The sequence below is a fragment of the Larus michahellis genome, chromosome 5 (assembly GCF_964199755.1).
Source record: "Larus michahellis chromosome 5, bLarMic1.1, whole genome shotgun sequence".
NCBI lineage: Eukaryota > Metazoa > Chordata > Aves > Charadriiformes > Laridae > Larus > Larus michahellis.
This window is the reverse complement of record NC_133900.1, coordinates 71,805,416-71,823,043: the sequence shown is the minus strand read 5'-3', so window position 1 is coordinate 71,823,043 and position 17,628 is coordinate 71,805,416. Positions and strand designations below refer to the sequence as shown.

The 17,628-nt window shown below is 42.1% G+C and overlaps 1 protein-coding gene across 16 annotated transcripts in view; it reads right to left on the bottom strand.

Moving 5' to 3' along the window:
- Positions 1-17,628, bottom strand: part of LIMCH1 (LIM and calponin homology domains 1) — a 181,979-nt gene that overhangs the window by 26,842 nt on the left and 137,509 nt on the right. For all 16 annotated transcript variants that reach the window (XM_074587915.1, XM_074587919.1, XM_074587921.1 and 13 more), the window contains 5 exons: positions 17,114-17,149; positions 12,306-12,432; positions 9,350-9,504; positions 8,744-9,146; positions 4,355-4,576 (listed from right to left, as the gene is read on the bottom strand). In XM_074587915.1, coding sequence (XP_074444016.1) covers positions 4,355-4,576; positions 8,744-9,146; positions 9,350-9,504; positions 12,306-12,432; positions 17,114-17,149 — 943 coding nt within the window. The remainder of the gene's footprint in view (positions 1-4,354; positions 4,577-8,743; positions 9,147-9,349; positions 9,505-12,305; positions 12,433-17,113; positions 17,150-17,628) is intronic.

Below are 17,628 nucleotides of genomic sequence, written 5' to 3'. Positions count from 1 at the left end.
CAGTTCAATCAGTGGATTTTTGAAGATGAAGGAGAGTGTTACTTGGATATATAAAAAAAAGTTTATTTTGTGCCAAGCATGCAGTGAGTAGAAATGGACAAGTTTAAGCTAGCTAGCAAAAAATTAAAAGAAAGCCAAAATCTCTCCCCACCATCACCACCCCGCCCTGATCTTTTTAAAGTTGCTGTCTATATTTATTTTTTTTTTGGTTGATCAGAGCAAAGCTACAATTACAGCTATAACAAGCCAATAATTTCTAAGCGCTCATGCAAAGATTGGTTAAAATAAAGTGATGTTACTCAGTGACAAATTAATTCCCCTACACTAAAATCTGCACAAATGTTGTTTTAAAACAAAACATTTACTTTGCCAACTTCTCATTCAAAGAGCTAAAGGATAACACCTTCTCAGCATTTGTAATGCGCGCAACTGTTCTGTACAATGGAAAGACAACATGACCTAAAGGCTCCAGGTAGGACCAAAGTGAGGAGATGATTCTCACATTATCGTTGACATTGCCACTGACTGACCATTCAGTCTTCAGGCCATTTGCCCCTGTTTCTCCAGCTGCAATAAGAGAGGTGTGCTTTACCTACTGCCTCTCTTAGCAACACATCACTCCACAAACACCAGTGGGATATTTTCATCCTGCTTATAAACCAAATTTATCCTTAGCCTTAAATCACAGGCAAAATTTGCTGAGCTACTTAGAGTAAAGGTAAGTCTCTTGTAAAATCCCCCCCCCCCCCCCAAATCTAAGTACTCCACCTATACACTACAGACACAGGTATAGTTTTTTAGAAATATTTTTCTTTACCATCCTTCCCACCTGCTGCAGCTTTTTGCATCTCATCTCATAGTAGATTTAGGCAGGAGTTACGTATGTTTCCCAATCAGTCTCTGATTGCCAATCATTATTTGATTCACATATAGATGGGGTTCTTCCCCATCAAAAAGACAACTGATGCTGAGGTCTCACCCATAAGAAATGAGCCCTACACTTCTCTAGCTCCCCAAAAACCTCAATCATATTAGTGTCATAAGTGGTGCAACTTGACTAAACCGCTTTCCAAACTTCAGGCCAAAAGAGTTGTTGAAGTACAGCTGCACAGCATCTTCTGGTATTGCAGACAACGCCTGAGGCCAGCTGGACAGATTTAGAGCAGGGCTACGGAGCTTCAAAGGGAAGCCTGCCAGGCGGAGAGAAGACAGGACTACTCCATTTGACAACTGAACCGAAACAGCAGGGGAGCAGCCCTAAGAGGGATGGAGGAACAGGAGGAAGGGGCTGCAAAGAACAGGAAGAGAATCAGAAGGGGAGGACAGGAAGGCCAAAGGTAATGGATATATGAAAAGGAATATATACTTCACAAAAGAGACTCAGGGCAGAAAAGGAATGAATAAAATACAAAACCAAAATAAATCTCAAAGTGACTAGAGGGGGGAAAAAACCCACTAGAAAGAGCATCTCTTAACAGGCAGAGGAACTAGTGTCTGTGAATGTTATTCAAAGCCTGGGAAGGACATAGCTAGCAAGAACTATATCAGTAAAGGCAAGTATACAGATAAAGGCAGTGAAAGGAAGTTTAGAAAAAGCTTTGAAAACATGCTCAATTTGTAAAAGTTTCCTCAAGGCAAAAGAAATGTAGTTGTTTCTTCCACTCCGGAAAGCTCTGCTTCTTCATCTCAGCTGCATTTCCATCCCTGTTTCTGTCGCCGCCTTCTCCTGTCCTAAAAATTCAGTAGCGTTAAGCATCAGACATAACTATAGCCCTGGTTTCTCCTCGTGGGAGGCGACAGAGTGGCAGTTTCAGAAGGCTTTCTTACTTCCCAGAATGTGTAGCTCGGCAGCCTCATCCTGCTGGAGCAAAAAGCAAACCCCTTCTTCCCCTCTGGAGGGCTCACAGTGACGGCTGCAGAGTTATTCAGCATCCTGCCCACCAACAGGCCCCGCGTTATCAGTGGGAGAAGCCCAGGAGGCTCTTTTCTTTCCTCATTTGGATCCCCAGCCTTCCTAGGAAGGGTTCCACCTTCAGAGAGGAGTTTAGCGTTTCAGACTCTACAGATGCTGGCTGACATCGTTGTGTTAGTTGTCCAGAAACCAAAGTAAAATAGGTACAGGGAGAAGGCTGAATGAAGCAAGTCCATCATAGCTGCCCAATTCTTGCAGGTAACGAACCGCATTCATATCGAGCTGCGCTGTAGCAGTGCTGGTCTGCACCCCAACACACACAGTGAAGAAGCCAAGTATCAATACCATGCCCCATCTCTAATCTGGCATCTAAGCCCTTTCCATCCATGAACAAGGGCACTCCTCCATGCCCAATAGCTAAATTACTGCCTATGCCTTATTCTAAGGCATGGGGACCTGGAAAATCAAAACAAAGCAGCTAGGTAAAGAAAAGCAAATCTCTAGAAGAAACAGAGCTTGTAAATTTTACCTGGGCTGGAAGCACATACTCCCTTCCAGCCACAGACAAGTCTCCTTCTTCCCCCCCGCCCCCATCACACTTAGTGCATTCTCCTTGTTTCCCCGTGGAGGATCCCCCCTCCAAGCAGCCTCCTCTCCTTGCTCTACCCTTGACTTGCTTAACACACATACCTTTGCTTGAAGCTGAAATGCCAGGAGTAATTATAGTGGTTTCCACTACCCGTGAAATCGTTTCACTTCATGAAATCATGAAGCTAGTGATATAAAACTCTTAGAGCAGAGAAACTCTGTCAATAGCACCATTTGGGTGCACGCTCACTCTCTCTAGAAGGCTTCATCATTAAGGGCACCCAAGCTCACAAACCAGGAAGTTATTCCACAAACATCAGAGTCACAAGGAATCAGCCTCCTTTGCCAGTATCATCATGACGGCTAAGACACTGGGAACTGGACACAGAAAAATCTGTGGTCAGCTGTCCACATCATCCTCAAAGCTGTAGAAAGGGAAGGATGAGGGGACATCAAACAGGTACAAATACACCTAAGCCCTAACATCGGGTTTTGCTGCTGAATTTCCTCTTGACTTTTCCATAGCTACGCTGGTTTAGAAATCCTAAAAAAGGAGACATTAGCACTTTTAATTTTTCTCCTTTTCTGATGGACACTGTGCTTCTAACCTACAGCAAGTTGAGGCTCTTCTTCATCCTCCAAACACTCCCATTACCAGCTCCCCCATATCAGACACAATGCTTACCTGCCTTTTCCCTTACAGACAATTAATTCTGCCAGGAGCAGCCTCTGCTCTGCCATCCCTGCCTGCTTTCCTGCAAATCATTCACTCTTGACTCTATACCAGTTTCCTCTGACAGGATCAAGTCCATGCTTATGGCACATCCCAGCTCCCATGCTTGCTGCAGGCTCCACAGCGTGCTTGTCCATGGCCAGAGGCTGGCATGAAGCAGGGGAGTAAGATAAGCCCTTTGGCATGAATGAACCATCACTCCCAGGGACAGATCCCTGCCCGTTCCCTGTTATCCATCTGGCCAATGCTTGGAAGGAATCTGAGATGAAAGCAAAAATTATCATACTCCAACTCTCACAACATCTCCGATTCTCTTTGTTGTTACACAGAAAAGAAGGGCCAGAATCCCCCCTCCTGCCACTTGTTTGCAACCCTTTTAGATGCTTTATTTGCAGTCCAGTCCTTATTTCTTACTTTGTCTTTACCATCTACTTTTATTACAGTTTTGTAGCATCTAGATTCCTGCTGTGATATGCTCTAGTTTTATTCCTGCCTTTTTCTCTGGGGAAGAGGGGGAGAGAAAGATGAAAAGGTAAAATTAATTTGTTTCCTTGATAAGGCAGTTAAGCAGCACGATGGCCCCTCCGAGCATTTCAATAGCTTATCCCCTTTTCTAATATTTTTGAGACGGGAATGAAAGCTGAATGCTCAAAACTGCCAGCACATCCACATCCTCTTCTTTGAAAACTGAAAACTGAGACTAATTATAATGGCTTGCACAGTCCAATTATGTTGCTGATCTAATCAGCTAACATCAGGAGAAGCGCTGAATAAATCTGCACAATAGCTGGGACACAGAGTCGATTTCTCCCTGGCCCAGCACATTTAAAGCATGCTTATCAGCTACATGACATCCAAAAAAAAAAAAAAAAAAAAAAGGTGATGGTTGCAAAAAGTTTTTTGAACCTTCCCCTCCCATTTCTCTACCCGCATCCCAAAGGAAGAAGCCCTTCATTTACAAAGGATTTTCTTCCCCTCGCCCCCCCCCAGGCTGGTCTGGGCACACCCTCTTGAAATAAAGCAAACATAAGCACTCGGGTTTCATTAGTTAGTGATTAAATACGTTATGAGACAGAAAATTGGCAGAGAAAGTAAGGCTGGTTTGTTCGTGTTGGTCTTACTGTTGGCTCTTTGTGCACACTCTGAGTGGCAGGCCTCTGTAAACTGAGCTCAACACTTGTGGGGTCCTTCTTCAACTCTACTGGGGGCCTGTCCCCTCTGGCTACTCCGTCAAATTTCAGAGATCTGCTTGGTGACGGAGTAAATATTACTGTTGTACACTCTTTATCCTTCTCTTCCACGCCGTTGAAATTCTCTCCATTCATGCTGACTTTTCCATCTACCTGCAGAACACAGTTAAATAAATACGCTGAGGCAATTAGCATTCAAAGGAATTTAGGAAATTAGGACTTCAACGTGATATTACAATTGTTAACACAGTCTGTGCCACTAGTGAAGGACAGAGCCAAACACATTTCATTCAATGGGCTGAGACAGAAGAAAACTCTATTCCAGGGGGGTCATAAACAAAATACAGGCAGAAGGTAATAATTTCTCTGGATTCCCTTGTTTCCCACATTGCGTTGTCCCAGTAACATACAGACAGCCTTTATATGTTTCGCAGATCAGTGGCCTTTAAAAGAACAACAAATCTTCATGTTAAATTTAGACCAAAACTGCTGGGTTTTGCATTGCCTCATGCAAGAGGCAAGCAGGTTTTCCAAGACTAATTACACTGATGAACTGCTACGTAACCTGATGACCTCACCACAGTATTAGTAGACCATGCTTTCTGAAGCGCTGTCATGTGAACTTTGAAGGGTCAGGAGCAGCAGAGTTCATCCTGTTCATAACATTGAAGCAGGGAACCAGAAAGTAAAACTGGGCATTCCACCTTCTCTACGAGGCGATAAAATAAATAGCTGCTTTCCCAGAAAATGATTTTATGCTGTCTCCATGAAAAGGAGAAAGCAGAAACAGTTTAACGACTTTGTTCTCAGGGTCAAGCGAGCTCCTTGGTGGGCATATATTCCCACTAAGAAAACCTTAAGCAAGGAAGAAAATACAAAATAAGCTCTCGGTTCTTCCTCTGCACTGATACAGCTTCCTCTTGGGACTTTAATACTTCATGATTATGTTCTGAATGGAGGTGGCATGTAAAGACTTCCTTCAGTTTGGAGGGCTGTTTGTAGAAGCCATGGTATAGGTGAAAAAAGTCTTGCTACAAAGAACTCGCCAGCCATTCACCATCAGAGGGCCCTGCTGGAGAGAGACCAGGAGAGGATGACCAGGTATCACTAACACCATCCTGCTCCTGTCCAGCTACAGCACAGACATTTACAGGCTTGTCAGCAGGGGTGAGTTTCAAATAGACTTGAAGGAGGGCTTTGCTACTCTCTGCACAGAGATCCTTCCTTGCAAAATCACCACCACGGGAGACAACGCAAAGGTGAGGGAGTAAATATGGACAGACTCTTCTCTGTTTATCGTTGGACTTTGGGGGAATAATGGCATGGATCAGTGATTTCTTAGAGAAGCTATCTGGGATATACATAGTGATTAGTCATTTCAGGTTTCTCCACTGCATAAACAAAAAACAGACATGAAAACAAGCTCAGATGTAAGCCATTCCATGGGAACTTTTCACTTATTTCACTGCTACTGAAAACTGATGCAACAAGTGTCAAAACTACTTTATCAAATGTAAACACAGTTTAAGAAAACAAAGTTCTTCCCACCTCATCCTCCCTGCCCCACTCCTTATTTCACCATTTACTTATCTTCAGTACTTTATTTCTCGAGTAAACAGCTTGGATACTTCAAGAGCAGAACTCCAACTTAGCATATGCCATCAGCTCTAAGCTGGGGGCAAACTCCTCCCGTGGACTTCTTGTATACGCGCATCCACAGGTCTGTTCTCTATCTGAGGGCGATTAACTAAGGGGCTATCTCCAAGAGGCTGGGCATCCTCATCTCTGACAGGAGCATGGGGAGCGGAAGACAGCACCTTGCGCAATCAGCTCCCAGGCAGAGGAGAAACAGCCCAGCTCCACGGTTTCACCTCTTCTGACTACTTTTCAGATGAAAAAGTTCCCTCCCTTTCCTCACTGCCATCATCCACTCAACACAGTAATACTCTTAGGGTTTATTTCCAAACCCAAGTGTGGGCAGACACCGAGCCGCAAGTCTTCTGGGACTGTGTGCTGGTTTATCTACTAGAGAAGCAGGTCATGAAAGATCTCAGAAATAAAAAAGCCAGGAAAACACTGGCAGGTCACACCATCCATTTTAGTGTCTCTGTTTAGACTAAGACATTTCTCTATTTATATTAGGGAGGAAAACCAAATGTTTGAATGATCAGGACAGATGCCCTGGCTGCAGAGTTAAACAAACATACTCCTTTCCTTCTGATCTGGAGCAAGTCAACACATTGTCACCAGAGCCCAGAATCATCCACAGACTGGTGTTTCAGGGGAAAATAATGCTACAGCTACATGTGCTAGGGAATGATTCCTACTGAGACAAATCACATTCTTCCACATCAAGCGAACAAGACCTAGGCAGGCTTTTAGTAGTGGTTGGTGGGGGGGGAGAAGCAGCCATGGGTTAGTTTCTCCATACAAGAACTATATATGCATTAACATGAAGGTCATACACACATATATCTTCGTCCTCTGAGGAAAAAAGTGGCATGGATCAGAAAAAAACTCCCCAAAGATCCATGCTTCACTGTTGTCTAAAACATAAATGCCAGGGGAACGCTAGCTGAGGTATAGGAAAAATAGGAATTACCGGTTTCACGTTTCAACTAGGAAACATGGTGGGAGGGTTTCCACAAGAGCTGGGGCAGACTTCAGGAAATTACAGACACGACAACACGCTTTTTCAATATCTTTACAAAGCTGACTTATTTTTTAAAACGTAAACAACCTGAATATAGATGATAGCAATGCTACTGGGACATCAGCAGGGCTGCAGGGACCCCTGCATGCCACTAGCAAAGTAGTAGACACCAATGGCAGACACAAGGGAACCTGAACTCTACGAGCTGTGGGCACCCATACTTCCCACAGCTTACAACAAAGCTACAATGAGACTTGGGGAAGCTCCAGTTTTGTCACAGGCACTGTGAGAAGCAGATTTCTTCCAACTTGATGTATTCAGGCCTGTTCTCTCTAACACATCCCAGTTCTTTGCTTTCTCCACCATTCATTCAGTACCTTACTCCCATTCTCCACAGCCACCCAGCCCAAAGCTATACTCAGGTTTCATACCCTAGCTTCAGTCTCTTTTCCTATCCCCTTTGCCCACAAATCTCCTAGCTGGCTCCATATTCCAGGCAGCCTTGCTTTCGTCCAAGCTCTCTTCTTTTATTCCCACAATCTTTATGCAATTCTTGCAACCCTGCACAGTCACTCCACATCTCTCACCAGCAATCCCCAGTTACACCGCTGCCCCAGTACCAATCTGTTTCCCCAAACCTGCACAGACAGCCTACATTCCCTCTTTATGCCAGTGAAGCAGCTTTCCCCGTTCATCCCCGGTGAGAAGCATGTTTAGGACAGACAGTATCCTTGGGCAAGCTGGTTCTTGACTCTGAAGGAGTAAGGACTCTCCACACTGAATACATGCACACTGCAGTGTTTCAAAGGCTTATGACTTGGCTGAATGGGACAGACTTGTTTGGGTATGGCAAAAACCAGACCCCTGACACAAAAGGGTTCCGATTTTCCAGGGTCTGTTTAGCCTGGAGAAGAGAAGACTCAGAGGGAACCTTGTCAATGCTTATAAATATCTAAAGGGTGGCTGCCAAGAGGATGGGGCCAGATCTTTTCAGTGGTGCCCAGCGACAGGACACAGGACAAGGGGCAACAGTCACAAACTGGAACACAGGAAATTCCATCTGAACATGAGGAGGAACTTCTTTACTTTGAGGGTGGCAGAGCACTGGAACAGGCTGCCCAGAGAGGTGGTGGAGTCTCCGTCTCTGGAGACATTCAAAACCCACCTGGACACGTTCCTGTGCAACCTGCTCTAGGTGACCCTGCTCTGGCGGGGGGGTTGGACTAGATGATCTCCAGAGGTCCCTTCCAACCCCAACCATTCTGTGATTCAGGTCTTGCTCCCAAAGTCAAGGCCTCACGTTCCCTGCCCCTTCCCTTTTTTTTTTTAAAAACAAAACCCATGACAATGTACTTTTACCTAACCTCTTTCTCGGAAAATGTCTTGCGTTTTTCTTAGAGACCTCCCTTTCCCTGTCTTTCCCCAAACAAATTTAGCCTGAGGAAAAATAACCAGCACAAATATGTCAATCTGAACAGGTCAAGTTTCTAAAAAGACTGGTAACCAAGAAGAGATCACTAGACTGGGCAGCACAGAGCTGAGTTTTATAACATCAGAATGCTTCAACCATATTCTGCTTAACTGCATTAAACATTTATACGTTTAGGTGATTTAGTTAGGATCTCCTTTGCATCCTGATTGACTTTGGGGAGTGCAACGTATCCTACCTTAAAGCTCTTTAAAACTTCCTGTGTATTTTTGGGCTGGGAGTAAGGCTTGGGTGTCAGCATAGGCACAGCCTTGGAGACAACACTTTTGCTGGGAGATGTACGGCCCGTCGAACCGCTGGGCTCTAGTTCAGTGGTGGGAACAATGGTTGCTTCAATGGTGGCAGTGAATTTTGGAGCAGGCAGCGACTGTTGCCTTAAGTATCTCAGAGGATTTGGGTCTTTCAGTGGGGAATTTGGCTCCACTGAATGGCTTCTTTCCAGAATTTTTGGCATCTGCAAACGCTCAAGGACAGCTTCACTGATAGTGAATCTTTCGATGTACTGCTGGAGGATGCTCTCAGCCTCCTCCTGCGACTTTGCATTCTTGTACGCCTCATGAAGCTCCCGCTCTCTTCTCTCTCTGCATGAGAGACAACAGAAAAAAGATCATTGGACTGAAATTAACACTGGAAATCACTCCTATTTCCCTCTGCTCCGTCAACATCCTTCCCTCTCCCTCATCCCAGGCTTGCAGACATAGCTGCCCACAGCCGCCTATCACGTATGGAGCACACAGCAGTTTCAGACACGCCTCTGCATTTCAGTAAAAACAAACAAACTTACTTCTCTTCCACAATTTCTCGGTAGGTTTTGATGCTTTTTCTGCGCTCGTTTGTTCCGTCTCCAGACAATAACCTCTCCATTTTCTTTCTCTCAGCTTCTTTTTTAATTAAATCCTGTGAAGCGCTCCTTCGACGACTCTTCCACCGAGCCAGGTCCTGCGAGAGAAGGAAGGCACCTGAATGCAGAGCTGCAAATAGCTAAAAACCGGACACAGAAACACTTGCTCCCATCACCTGCAGGCGGCAGTTTATTTTAAAGAGAAAAGGAGATTGTACCAGAAAATGAAGATGTTTCCTGACTGATTTTCCTCCCAACAGCAGGATGCAGTAAGGATTTCATGGCTCCACTGGTGTATTTTCATTTTGGCTTTGTAGTGTTGCAGAAGGGCACTAGGTAATAGGACCAGGAAATCTTGTCTAAAAGGACCAGTAAAGGCACTCATTTTGGGATGTTAGGGACAAAATCTGATTCCCCAGGAAGATGAAGTAGAAAAATTATGTTTGGTGAAGAATTTTAATAATCAGATGTGTGGAAGATGGGAGTCGACTGGAGGAAGGGATGTCATTTCACCATGAACTACAGCCGCACTGAGAATCTGCCTTGGAAAGCCCAGTCCCATGCTATCAGCCAACTACATGCAAGCATGGTTGACCCATGCTTTTTTTTTTCTTTTTTGACAGAAAAGTCCAGTGCAGCATCCAAAAATTCTTCTTCATGGACACCCTCCAATATTTTGGGTCAAGATCTGAGCAACACAGGCTAGGGACTAAAGTGGTGCATGCCTGGTTGGGTTGAGACAGGAAAGAGCAAAAAGCCTATGTATCCATCTATGTAGATATGTCCTTGCTGAAGCAATGATCGTATTCTTTTTGGAAGCTGTCTGTCCAAAATTGTCCAGAAGATCCACTGATTCTTTACCGTTCTCTTTACCGTTCTCTTTACCGTTCTCTTTACCGTTCCTGCAAAACCAGCCTGACATTAAACCAGAGAGCCACAGGAGATACCTGTTATGGGCACCTATGTCTTGCACCCTGCTTGGGTTATGAATTCACAAGTTTGGGAGAGTACAGAGACAAGATATTTCTCACAGTAAAAGTATTACAGTAAAGAATTTTTCTAGTATTACAGTAAAGAATTTTTTTAAGCCATAAAATTTCTCTGCAATTAATCAGTAAAGGAACAAAACTTTACACGTAAAAAACAACCTCTGTAGAACCTCTGCAAAGAAAAATAACTTCCTAGGAAACTGCAGCGGCACATTTTTCATTAACTTTACAACATCAGGAGATTAGTATACAGATTATATTTCACGCACTCTAACAAATTCTGGTTTTAATGAAAACCAGAAATTCTGCACACATACTCAATTCAAAGGCTATTTCATTAATTACATGGTTCTCCAAATATTTTAATTGCATTTTTATTGGTAAACAACAGAAGGTACTGCAAGCATAACTTATTTTATTAAAACCAGGAACAAACCTTGTCACTTTTAATTTAGCTTAAAACCACAAATTATTGACGTTAGACTCAAGGGAATGCTCATTAAACTATTTCTTCACATGACCTACATATATCAGTCTATAATCCCCTCCTTGAAACATAGGCCTTTCATTTTCCTCAGTTACTAATTATTCTCATTGAAGTACCAAAGCATTTCTTTATTCAGCTACTCCCACTATTGCCTGTTGTTTGGAAATTAGTTTTTCATTAGCAAATTTCATAACATAAGCCCTCCTCCTCTTTTTGTAATTAAAACCCAGACATATTTATCTTTTCCAGCTCTGATACTTTAGAATAACAATAATAAAAAAGCCATGAAACTGTTAATTGTTGGCAAATTTACAGCATGGGCACATAAAAAATATGAGACCATGAATGCGGTGTCGCCTCCATAAAGCCCTCTGAATGCCAAGGACATTCCAGTAAGGGCATTTTTAGTACCTCTTCAGAAGTTTTAGTTCAGTGTAGAAGGTGCTGAGGGCTTAGAAAACTTACACACTTTAGCTCAGAGGATTTTCCATTCAACAGCACAGAGTTCTCAAACCTCTTGAATGCCTTTGGACTCATTCTTATCTCTGCTGGGAAATCATGGCTTCCCACACATACAGACCTCTCAGCTGAAGTTCTTCATTGTTTTATTACAAAAAGTTATTTCTTAGTGGTATGTACTGTTCTTTTTTGGCCTTTTCCTTGAATTTTCTACCAAAAACCTCTCTGAGACGTTTCACAGTAGCTGTCCTTAGAATGGCAAATTACTGTACTAGCTGCTTGAAAAGATGTGTTTTGTTTTGATTAAAAAATATGCCCCAAATTCCTTACTTAAAATCAGTCTTTAAGAACGAACAGAGTTTATACTAAAACTCCTGATACCAACTTACCTGCAAATCATGCTTTTCAGTCCTTGCTAATTTGCTGAAGATAGTGCCAAATGCCAGGACATTGAGGAAAGAGGGTTTGGAAAAGACTTGTAACCCAAGTAGGGGATAGCTAACTTGAAGGGCAATTTGTTTGCTTAGACAAAATGGAAAATGTTAGCATTTTCTGTATCTATGCAAACTGATTAAAGCCAAGCCCAACCTATTTATTCACTGTCCTGCTTAGTTTTGTATTTTGTCACTTTGGGTATTCACTATTTAGAGAAGTTGGAGAAGTGAGCCATTAGAAGCTGCTTTCTGCTTCCATTTTTCCCTAATCACAGTTTAATTACATTTTTTAAAAAAGCAAATTAGTTGTTGGGCATGCAGAGGCACCAGAAGACCTCGTATTCTGTAATTTACATCAAATTATGAACTTCTGTGCTTTTAGCAACAATCCATTGCAGGAGAAGGGGAGGGGAATAAAGTGCTCCTGATTATTTTAGGGGTACAGAGCAACTGTAGATGTAGCGGGTTGTACTGTTTTGCCTGGCTAGCTGGCCTCAACGCCAGCACTGCAGACGATGTTGTATACTCACGTCTTGCCATCTGGTCTCGTCCTCTTTCAGCTGGTTGTGTACGTTCTGCAGTTTCTCATGGCGAGCTTTGCTGTGAGGCTGAGTCACAGCTTCTTCTTCACATCTCATGTCAAACATGCTCATGCTCCTGAACAAGGGGGAAAGAAGAAGTGGCGCAGCATTATTCGGAGGCTCGTATTCCTTCAGCTTGTTAGAGCTAAAGCCACACGAGGGTGCTACAGCAGAATCAGACACCTGCACCGTTTCGAAGCTCCCAAAAGCAGCAGTCCCCTAGAAGGCCCAGTTCGCATCCCTATGGCTCCCACACAGTACTTCAGGCATTATACTCCTCAACTTTCTCTTGTTTTTGTTATTTGACTGCAACTTTGCCTCTCAGTAAGAAGCATTACTAACGTTATGCGTCTGTCAATAGCTCTTATTAAAATCGTCCTGTTCAGAACATTTTACTTTCTGAAGGTTTGTTCCCAGTGAATTTTCAAGATGCCGCCAATGAACATCGAAGACAGAAGTTTCCATTTTAGTGTAAAACAAGAGAGGCTTGAGAAGTATATTAAGGGCAGCATGGCTGGCTAAATGCTATTGCTACAAAACCGGGGAGAGCCTGCCCAGAGAAGTACACGCAGCGCAAACAGCATGGTACTTCCTCCTCTCCCCTCCCTGCCTCAAAGAAACTCAATGCTATCAGCACCAACTCATTAATACAGCTAACCTAACAAAGCGAAGCTGACGTTCAGGATAAAACAGTCTCTTTTTACACATACTATTTCTGTCCCCGACCTTTGGAGAGTTAAAGGAAAAAAAAGGTCATGGTTTGATATTATACATCCATTCGTATCATATAAAGATTTTCACATGAAGATAAAGTACTTACTGCTCCCCCCCTACTACCTGTTATTAGTAAAACATGACCTCAGTTGTGCCATTAAAAGCAAAAAAAAAATAAAAGCCATGCAATTCCACAGGAAGTGATTTCACAGCAGTCTTCAAATGATCGTCTGTAGCTTTAGGTGAGCCAACAAGCCAAATATTCCCATTAGCAGGAGAAGCACCCAATGAAGATAAAATTGTAGGCAACTGTGTCCACAGTAATCAAAGTGAACAGACACAGAAAGCTGTGCATATATGTATTTAGCCAACGTTTGTATTCAGGCAAGCAAAGATGGGAATGAACCGCTCTCAAGGGAAAACTGAAAGGTCAGGACAGTGGATGGAAAAGGACATGCACAGATCCCATCCTGTCTGCAGGTATTTACTCAGAAATGAAGGACAGAATACACATGTTATTGCCTTTACGCGTGAACAGCAAGGTTAGCATAATACCATGCTTCACCCCTTAAACAGAGTGCTGGGGGGTACGCTAATCTGGGTTTCTCTGTGGGTTGTATTGCTCAGGATTGGATTGGAGCACTCCTAAATAACAGAACCTAAAGAGATGGCAAGTTTTGTTGTTTTTAAAACTAATGGCATATCACCTACCAAGGGACATTTAAATATCATTCATATTTTGTAGACTGGTGAGATGCATAACTTGCAATAGAATCACCCTTAAAGGGTTTATTCCAGTTTAAGAGCTTTTGAAACTCACACTAAGAAAGCCTTTAGCGTTAAGTATTTGCCACCTTGTGCCTACTGGGTCAAACCGGTTGTGTATTTCTTTTCTTGTACCCTTCCCTCATATCAACAAATTTTTCATTCCCATACAGTAGAAGAAAACAGAAGACCTGAAATGGTGGCAACTGGTTCCAGCAGAGTGCATGGGTACTTGCCTTCTGCCACTTGGGATAGGAAAATAAAAATACTTTCTACCAAGAGTCCCTAGATGTCCTAATAAAAGGCCAACATTTATCCCCTGTGCTCACTCAGGTCTCCCAGGGTGTCCAAAGACAGCAGAACCAAAGGTTTTATAGCTATTAACAATGCAATAAAAAAGGTACTCTGGAGAAGTCTTCAGCCTAGGCCAGGAATCAAACTATACCCTACAACCCCACATGTACCTTGTACTCTAGTTGTCACCTCCCGCTGCTGGGCCTTCATTGCCATGGATAAGCAGCCAGGTAGGTTCAAACATCAACTCTGCAGCAACGTGTTATTGCGCAAATACATCTTCTCACAAGAGCAATCTGAAGAAGTCTCATCTCAAAGCACTGTGCTCTGCTCTGACCAACACGTCATAACCGTTAAGGAGAACCACCTACTTTCCTGAACACATGGGCAAGGCCAACTGAAAGGTCTACATCGACTTCTCTGCTTGAGAAGTTCATCCTTAGAAAAGGATCAAAGGGGCCAAAACTCTGAACTGCTTCCAAAAGACACTTTCACAACAAGTCCCACATCATTTCATCCTATTTCTTTTTTATATAAAGCACAAATAGCTCCAGCCCATCACTAACACCTGCATTAACAGAAACAGGTTCACTCCTTCCTTCAACCATGCGCTGGGCCAGCAGGCACACAGCACGCAAGCAGACAGGGGAGATGTAACTGTACTGAATTTGTGTTAATGAATTTTCTGCCATTAGCAAAGCTCTGGGGATTGTATCCAAACTCTGTCTGGAAGCAAGAGGCCTTTCTGCTGACCAGTGTACCAGACCTGCCGTTCTAAAAAAGATCTGGGAAAAACACTGTGCAGACCAAACAGTGTATTTTGGAGGGCTAGATCTTCGGGATGAGGTGATTTTTAAGTTATGCTACTTTATTTCTCACAAATTACATTTGTTCTTGTCAGTGATATCATGCAGCAATTATTTTTTTTTTAAACGGGTCTGAACAAGTGTTGGATAAAAAAAGTCCTCAAGGACTTGAGTGTTCAGACTATTTAATTTGAAAGTGAGAAATGAGGTTAAACACTTATTTTTATGAGAATATTTTAAAAATCCTTATGCAAGGCATTTATTATATGGCTGCATTAACATTTTACAGGCATACTAAGACTTAAGAAACCCCAATAAAACATAAAAAGCAACAGGGCTGGCTGGCTAAAGAACCAGACTCTAGTAAACAAATACTCAAAAATCTCATCTCACTGTTATTTTCTTACCAGGCTTAAAGTATAAAGCATAAGCCCAAACTCACACTGGACTGTCATGCTACTACCAGAATTCAGCCCCATCTCTTTGGGGCAACACACTAAACATTGCCTCTTCTGGACCTTGAGACAGACCAGAGCTGGTGACAATATCTAGCGTTCCCTGACCAGCAAAGGGAACTTTATCAGTCTAATAAAGGAGTTTCTAGTTTTGCTGCTGGAATAAAGAGCGCCTAGTCTAAGACTGAATTCAAGTTACAAAGTCTTCAAAGGAGACTTGACAAACATTTTGGAAGCATTTTAAATGTCAGTTCAATTTATTTTTCCCACTTGAGAGCCAAGTTTTATTAGATTCTTCATAAATACTTTGTCTTCAGAACACAATCTTACGCTTATAAGAACTAAAAGACAGTTTAGGAAAATACTTGCTCTGTAAACCATGGCACATCTGGAAAGGATGACAACAAGGCTTGAACTTTTATTGGTTTGCCTTTTAAAACAAAATCTGAATCAATGTGGAATAAACAATATGATTTATTCAATCTTTGCTACTCTCACATTATACAATCAAACCCATTGCAAAGCCTTTTTGAAGGCATCTCCACATACCTTCTCTCATGTTTGCATTTAATACAGACATGCAAAAATGTGGGAAAACAAATGAACAAATCAATCAGATAGGTAGGCTTTCTGAAACGGCAGGAAAGTCCCTATTGTTAAGCATAGCACTTCTGTGTTGTTATGCTCATTTTATCTCATCTCTTCATTTGCTTAGACGGATTTCTGCTGCATGAAAATGATCACATTTACTGTGGTGAGAGGACAGAGGCTTTGCTCAGCATAAAGGTATTAAAGGTCTTGTAAAGAATATTCACTCCATGCTTCTAGCCTTTATCATTAGAGGAAAGGGTTAAAAGTTATATATGAGTCCCTGCATATACTTGTTATTAAAAAAAAACCCAAAACCCTCTGTGTTGTTTCTATGTTGTGATTTAATCTGGGAGACAGAGGTGGTCACGAGCATTTCTGTGAACAGAAGAAGGATATTAAGGACAATATTATGTGGGTAGTTCCCAACCATTTCTTTGCTTCTAAATGCCTGCACTTTGTAAGAATAGCTAATACTTTCACAGAGCGTTCTAAATGACATTGCATACTATTCTGAACTACAGTTTACATACATATACACACAATTAAAATATGTTTGAGTGCAATAAGTGTCACAGGCCTACTCCTTCTGTCAAAAGTAAAGCATCAAGGTGAAGAGCTTAAAAAAAGTTTATTACATTATTAAATCAAATCTAACCTAGAAGGGATTCAAAAGACAATAAAGGATCAGCTGAAGATGTATTTTCCTGATTCTGAAGATCACAATGGATTTTATTTTATTTTGGGATTTCTTTTTTCTTCCTGTGTCGGTCATACTTCATTTTTTTTCCCTCAACACCCAGCCCAGATTCAACCCAACTCTCTTTACCTGTAGCTGACTAGAGGCAATGGAAATTCAGAAGAAAAACAAAAGAAAAGAAAAAAAAGAGGAAACAATACTTTAAGCAACATTAGTGTTACGCTCAGTTTTGATGGGCTTTTATATAAAATTATTTTTAGCTGCAACGTAAGCCATATTGCATTCCATTTTTCAGTGCTTTTCTGAAAAACTTATTTGCTGGAACACTGCAAAATAATAATGAGGCATCAACTGCATTTTAAATTAGTAGAAAGACGGGAAAGCATGCAGTGTAAGTTGTTTAAAATAGAATCTTGTGAACACAAGACAACTTACTCTGCGTCATCAGACACAGCAGTTCTGGGGCCGAATCTACAAGACCAAATATAGAATTAGAGCGTTGATAAATACATTAAGTAGTAATTGCAACTGGACCCATACAATTTGGGTAACTGTCACTTGAACATCCAACCTGTACTAGTAAAGCTGACCAAAACCAAATCATACTGTTCAAGGATTACGTATTCAGCAATCAAGACTTACCTAATCATCTGGAAGCCAAACCACATCAGACCACCACCCATCCCTCCCTGACCCCATACTAATGTCCCCATTATAAAAACCTGCTGAAGTATACCTAAAATGGGTGTGGAAAATAGTTACTGAAAATAGACAGTATATTAACATTTACATTAAGTGCCCCACATGTGATGAATGGAGACAAAACTTAACAGTTACATTCCACAGCAGTGCTCAGAATCACCATTACTGAAGCATGGAAGAGACAAATATTGCAGGCAGAAAGTGAGCCACAGGATTTCCCTTTTTTTTTTTTTTCCTGTTGTTGTTGG